The sequence below is a fragment of the Palaemon carinicauda genome, chromosome 22 (assembly GCF_036898095.1).
Source record: "Palaemon carinicauda isolate YSFRI2023 chromosome 22, ASM3689809v2, whole genome shotgun sequence".
NCBI lineage: Eukaryota > Metazoa > Arthropoda > Malacostraca > Decapoda > Palaemonidae > Palaemon > Palaemon carinicauda.
In genome coordinates this window covers 72170959-72178458 of record NC_090746.1, presented here as the reverse complement: position 1 = coordinate 72178458, position 7500 = coordinate 72170959, and the positions used below count along the sequence as shown (strand labels likewise).

Sequence of the window (7500 nt, the reverse complement as noted above, 5' to 3'; positions counted from 1 at the left end):
GTATGAGATCATGGTGAGGGGTAGATGAAGATGGTTTGGGCATGCTCTTTGCACTCCCTAAGAGAGATTAGTTCACCAAACGTTTAACTGAGCTTCACAATGCACTACAGGAGTAGGAAGACCCAGGCTTGCATGGCTGAGAACTATGAAGCCTGAAATGGGAAATGATGTGTGGAGAAGTATTGAATTAAAAGCTCAAAATAGAGACAACTGGCGGAATCTAACCGAGACCCTTTGCATCAATAGGGGTAGGAGATGATAATGATGATATATATGGATATATGTGTGTATGTGTGTGCATCATTACTCCAGTACCTCTACAATGATCATAAGTTCATTTTCTGACGATATTGATATCTAACTTCATTGACATTCCAGATATTCGCAACACAAACAGGAAGATCTTGGTTGGCGATCGCGTTTACGTAGACATGGGTCTAGGGAATGGATCAACCAGGGCTGTGATGGGCGTGGTTAGATACACCGGTGGAGTGCACTTTGCCTCTGGGTTCTGGATTGGCGTAGAACTGGAAATACCCCGTGGCACAAACGATGGTTCTGTCAATGGCACCAGATACTTCACATGTCGTTCCAACTGCGGCATCTTCGCTGCAACGTCGCGAGTTATCAAGTAAGATATGTTGATTTGAATCCAAATAAAGCAGAATTCTGATGTATCCTCTGGGTATGGAATTCACAAACTCCTCACAGGTTACATAATCTTTTGGAGAAAATCTTCAAACAGGAAAACATACCTAATCTTACAGTTTTGCAAATTTAAGTCTATAAATGGGATATTTTCCAATTGCAAGTATCGCCTTCCACCTCACATCAACCTTTTTTCTAATATCCTTTGAACCATTCCAGGATTAGCAGCGACTACGAATGCGATGAAGGTTTACCTCCCAGTGAGCCTACCTCTCTAAGCTACAGCCGTTACTCTCTAGGATCAGGGCATGGATCTAACAACAACATCCTATCCAACGGACCGGTGAGTCTTGGGTACTCAAGCTCCCAGGCTTACAACAACCCCGGACCAGTGAGTCTAGGTTCCCACACAACGATCAACACCAGTAACAACCACCCAATGTGTTCCAGCATGACAGAATCTTGCGCCAAATGTATCTCTTCACAGCATCTCTTGGATGGGTTCAGCGAAGGGGCACTGAAGAGGGTTAACTCCCTAAAAACAGCTATTTATCCAGCAAACACAGCAATGACTAGCCTTAACAGGTCTTTCTCTGCTCGGTAAGTTAGATCCATCTGGATTCATAAGTCAGGATTTTGCTGCTTTTGTGGTCTTGTGTAAAGGATCTTAAAACTGCATATCAAATACAGATTTAAAAAAAAAAAAACAGCTGTAATGCTAAAGGCATCATGAGACACCATGTAATATGGAAACCATTTTTATGATCAAACATTCGTTATGATATAATTTAAATTTACTATTATTTTTTGATGCTGCAATTCATTTGTCGTTCTTTTCGTGCAGCTTACTCCCTCAGTTACAACAAAAAAGGTACATTAAGAAAAAACCTTTGATCTTGTCCCCTTTGATATAGATGCTTGAGTAAATATATTTACTTCTGTAGCTAATTACATATATGTATTTATGCATGTGTGTATATATATATATATATATATATATATATATATATATATATATATATATATATACCTATAATTTACATTGTGCATATTTACATTCAAACTTCCTTAGAAATAAACATTATTTATGAATAATCTCTCAAGGAAAATCCTCCTGTATCTTATAATATTTTAGCAACTACTAATTACAACATACAAAAGCAAACCCTATAAATTTCTAGGCAATACAATTGTTGCCCTCTGTACTTCTTGGAATGTAAGACTCTTAGCCTGTTTGTCTGTCTTGTCAGGAGATGAAGATTTAGACAGAGTTAAACTAAATCTCTATACAGCATTGCAATATTCACAAGCTTTGATTTGCCTACCTAAACTTTATATATGATTTTTACATTTTCTATCATACATTCAAGAACTGATTCCCTTAGATCTATCGATAAGATTTTTACCATTCATTCCTTGCAACAGAATGAAAATGAAGGGAGTTCACATTCAAATCTAACATAAATTACAAATGAGGTTTTATCATAAGTAACCCTTCTTATAGAAAAGTTTATTTTATGAATGAATAACCTGTTCTAAAGTAGTCTTTTTTGTAATAAAAAATAACAAATAAAGAATAATTGCATACATTATCTTATATTATAAGACAATAGGTTCTAGCACTGGGATAGGGAGGGAATATTACCTCTCATGCCATTTTGTAGTCATCAATTTATACAAATATTCTATCAAAATTAGTAGGGAGTTAGTTGGTGCTGCTGAAGGCATAGAATATTAAAAAGGACCTTGAAAAGGAAGAAATTGTTGAAGAGTGGCTTTTCTTATTAATTTTGTACCTTTCGGTACTAAATTCGAAAAAAGGCTGAGACGCAAGTCAGCCTTTTTTTCACTTGGCATATGAACTTATTTAGATGAGGAAAACTCTATGAGAAATACTGTATGATAAAAACATGTGTTAAAATCTTACATCAATTTCCCCACAAATTACTTCAATAATTCCATAATAAATTTTAGATTAGAGCAAAGTTTAATATAAAGTGAATTAGATGAGGCCTTTTATAAATTATTGGAGCTACTTAAAGTACTAACTAATCCTTGTAAGTGACAGGACCTATTTGCAGAAATAAAATTAGCATTAATTAGTACTAAGGGAATCCGTTGAAGCTGGTGACTATAGTACTGCAGTAAGCTAGTCTTCACTCTATTTTTCCAAAGACCTCTTAGTCAACTTTTTGCTCCCCCTACATTTCCCTAATAGCAATATTGCTTTTCTAAGTAACCCCATATTGACAAAGCTTATTTTTGGCTGTTGCTAGTCCATGCATAGTCATCCTGCACTTACAAAAACAGTAGAAAATGCCTTATTTTTCTTTAACGGTTAATGATCCAACAGTCCACATCAAGGCATGGCCTGCTACGCACAATCCCCATCAACTTTGCCATATGAAAAACTAGTAGCCAGAGAAGCCCTCCTCGCTGAGAAATGAACAGTAAATATAAATAAGAACTCAATCAATTATTCCTTTTTTATTCCCAATTTACTCTTCTTCAGATACGTCTCGTCGAGGCAGAGACAGGAAGAAATAGAGCGAGCGGCCGAAGAAAGGAAGAAAGAGCAGACGTGGTGCGATCCACCAGTCTTGCCCACGCCGAAGGCAACGAAGAAGAAACAAGAAAACGAACATTGGCTGGAACCAGGTCACAACGTCTTTTACAAGAACGAAGTTGGTGAGTTTTGCTTCTCTTTCGTTGAAGTATTTCGTCTATTCGGGGAAGCTTTTAGTATCTGATCGTGAAGAACAGTCAGCATAGCATCACGACCAAGATCTAGGCCTATCCCAAATCACATTCCTTTCCTCACTGGCCTATTTTCCCTGTTAGAAGCCCTTGGGTTTATAGCATCCTGTTTACTCCAACTAGGGTTGTATCTTAGCTGCTAATAATAATAATAATAATAATAATAATAATAATAATAATAATAATAATAATAAAAAACTTGGGACCTAACGAATAATAATAATAATAATAATAATAATAATAATAATAATAATAATAATAATACTAGATTTGGGACCCAACGAAGACTGAATTCCTAATTTTACAAGCCCCATGCCCCATTCATTCTCTCTCTCTCTCTCTCTCTCTCTCTCTCTCTCTCTCTCTCTCTCTCTCTCTCTCTCTCTCTCTCTCTCAAAGAAAGCCAACGCTAACATCCCCACCTTTCCACAGGCGTTATCAAATACATCGGCCCCGTCGACTTCGAGCAAGGCGTATGGTTGGGCATCGAGTTGAGAAACGCCAAAGGCCGCCATGACGGAGTGGTGAAGGGCAAACGGTACTTTACTTGCAGACCTCGCCATGGCATCATGGTCAAGCCCAGCAAGGTCTACGTCAGAGGAATCAACGGAGCGAAGCTCGTTAAACCTGATACTGGAGTCGAGGAATAGCTTGAGAGTTAAAGTAATAGCTTGAGAGTCACCTGGCAAATGGAAGGAAGGTTATCGAGGGCGATTTGAAGAGACCTTTGATGCATTAGGTGTCTGATAAACTAGATTTCTTTTGGAGCATATCACAAGCATAGATTCACTTAGCTAATTTTATCAAATGATGTTGACATATTGAGCTCATTCTATTTTCTAGCATCCTGAGAAGGCAGGAGATTCCTTACGATTGCAGGAAATTTTTAAAGAAAATCAACGGCTACATATCATCTAGTTTTGGTCTTAGATATAAATAAGCAGTTAACTGGTTTTTAGCAATATCATCAGCTTCTTGTGCTTTGAAGCAGATCCAGTTTCCTTCACGCTATTATCAAAAACCAATTTTTATACACTCAAAAGAGATGATTTTCCAAAGCAATACAGAAAACTAAAAATCAATCCTGTAGGCCTAGTTTCCCTCACGCTGTTACCAAGAACCCATTTTAATAACCAATTTCAAAGCAATACAGAGAATCGAAAATAAGCACTGTAGGCCTATTTATTAGCCCTCCCAAACCAAACATGCATACATGCCTGGTCTAATTTACCTTTAAAGAAATGTCTTATTCTCACTGTGTGTTCAGAGCAATAGATTTTCGTCAGTAGCTTAAGACATTGAAAGTTCTTTAAAAAGCTTAGAAAATATTTCTTCTTTTTGCTTCCACTTCTGGTCACAGTTTTTATTTTGCTTGTTCCTCCTTCCGTTTTTGTTAAAAAGATTATATGGTTATATTACTATTGACAGAGTTATATTATGATATATAAGGATGTATATTGTATATAGTTTTGAATTTGTGGTTGATTTTTAATATATTTTTTGATTATTTGTTTATGCTTCAGCACACTTGCCTCTCTGCCCAGACAGAGATATTAGTGCTATGTGTGGCTTTGTAAATACAAGTACGCAGTCTAATACTTGAATAAACAGTATTAGTATCGTTATTGTTGTTTTCATATCTCAAACCCATTGGAATTTTCTGTTATTATTATTATTATTATTATTAGCCAAGCTACAACCCCGGATGGAAAAGCAGAATGCTACAAGCCCAAGGGCTCCAATAGGGAAAGTAGTCAAGTGAGGAAAGTATATAAACAATATATAAGTAATGAATAAAAAACATAAAATATTTCAATATAAGTAGCAGCGTTAAGCATACATTGAGTTAGATTAAATCAATTTAAGATTAAACTAATGATTAATAAGTTATTATTTGAATAGATATTTCAATCGATAAATATGCCTTCTGATAAATAAAAGGTTAATGAATAAATAAATCAATTGAAAGATTAATTAATGCAAAATAGATACAAAAGGCTAGGCTTCCCATTTTTCTATTAACAGCTATCAAGAAGTGATTATGACTTTTGCAACTTGAAGCAATAACCCTAACTGATAAATCATTAATAATAAAACAATCTTAATCCCATATGATAAAATCTTCTGCAACAGAGCGGCAATCATAAAATAGATAACAGACCAAGCATTCTGTATAAATTCTATCTAGGAATAAACGTACAATATTGACATGAATGAGAAAATGTATCGTGATAACTACACAAACATTTGATATTTTAGTTGACAATGTAACAAACTGCACTAATAAATTATAAGGTTTTCCGTACGATGGATTTCTGCTCAAACAATGAAATCTACAATACTGAAAGATAAGTCCCACTTAGCTTAAAAAATAAAACTAAAAGAAATAAACAAACTAGTAGCAAATAAATGAATTCTATCATGCAGTCTTTCTGCAAAGAGTCAGAAAACAACACTGGGTTCCTGACAACGCATAAATAACAACCATCCAGACTACATTATGTCCCCATGTGTATGCATAGTGGTATTTACCATGCATTGTTCTGTATTATTATCATATTATTATAACTAGCTAAGCTACATTAATAGTTGGAAAAGCACGATGCTATAAACCCAAGGGCTCCAAGAAGGAAAAATAGCCCTGTAAGGAATAGTGTGTCTGCGTGTATCCTCAAGCAAGAGAACTCTAACCCATGACAGTGGAATGCCATGGTACAGAGCCTATGGCACTACTCAAGACTAGGGAACAATGGTTTGATTTTCGGACATATGTTGCAAAGAAAAAAAAATGTAATTTCGAATGAAGGATCCATTTTCCAAGTTTTCAATAACATTCTAAACTATACTCGAGTCTTAGCTATATCTCTCAGTGAGTTAATAAAAATCTACAAGTCTATAACTAATGAAATCTATCACATTACAACTAAAGAGGCTAACCTATCTTGAAATGTAAGAAGAAACAGAATACCTTATTCTTACTTATACAGGCATAAATATGAGTATCGCAAAGAGGTGCTATATTAAATGTACCTTGCTTTAAACTCAATACATCATGCATTTGAAATCAAGTAACCTTACCCACTGCCCCATAACATCAGAAGAACAGAACATGTCTGTGAGTAATTTACGTTTTATGACAACAAAATAATTCACTCACAAATACAAAATAAGAATTACGGATGTGCACCTCTGTCCAGCAAAAAACCATACCGATTGGTATGTTCTAGACTTACTGATGTAGCTGGGGAGGGGGGGAAGATGGAAGTATTTTTTTTCTTAATGCCCCAAACTTCCAAGATATCGGGACTTCCAAAACAGTGTCTAAAATAAAATTATGCAAGTATACATTCAAAATTACCATCAGATCACCAGGTTTAAGGGGGAGGGTTGACCTCTTTACAAACTCAACCACACGGACCCCCATATCTCTATCTACAACCCTGTCTAGATTCATTCTAGGTCATTATGGTACGTTTTCACAATTGGAATTGATGATATCTTCAGATAACGTCTGAGTAAGCCCCCATGACGTGTTATTAAAGATATAATCAGATGACCTATATCTAGAAAAACATACACAAACACACACATTTATATATACCTATATATAAATATAATATATATATATATATATAAATGTATATATATATATACATGTGTATGTATATAGGTATTATACACACACACACACACACACACACACATATATATATATATATATATATATATATATATATATATATATATATATATATATATACTGTATACATAATTCTGTATATATATCACTTTCTGAGGGGGGATACCTTAAAGTGGTGAAAGGGTTTGCGTATCGCCATGATCAGCAAAGTTGTACTAGTCAGGGTCACCCATACTAGGTTGGTTTGCTATGAGCAATCAGACTAAAGTGTGTTACCATAACCAATAAGCATTAGCCAGTGTGGTGAGGAAAGTGCCCAAATCATAGACATGGCTGAAAACACGGGGGCAGTGGATTATCTTTCCATAAGCAATTCTAAGAAATATTGTTTCATCATTACTTGGAAAGTTGACTTCCAGGAAGACAAACGCAGTTGACACATAACCCGCCTCCCT

At 35.4% G+C, this 7500-nt stretch overlaps 1 protein-coding gene across 1 annotated transcript in view; it reads left to right on the top strand.

The window, feature by feature from the left end:
• The window catches only part of LOC137615936 (CAP-Gly domain-containing linker protein 4-like), a 110484-nt gene extending 105485 nt beyond the window's left edge, over positions 1 to 4999 (top strand). The window contains 5 exon segments of the mRNA XM_068345621.1: positions 379 to 631; positions 868 to 1248; positions 1493 to 1519; positions 3161 to 3336; positions 3838 to 4999. Of these exon segments, the coding sequence (XP_068201722.1) occupies positions 379 to 631; positions 868 to 1248; positions 1493 to 1519; positions 3161 to 3336; positions 3838 to 4055 (1055 nt within the window). The 3' untranslated portion in view covers positions 4056 to 4999.
• Positions 5000 to 7500: the final 2501 nt, after the last annotated feature.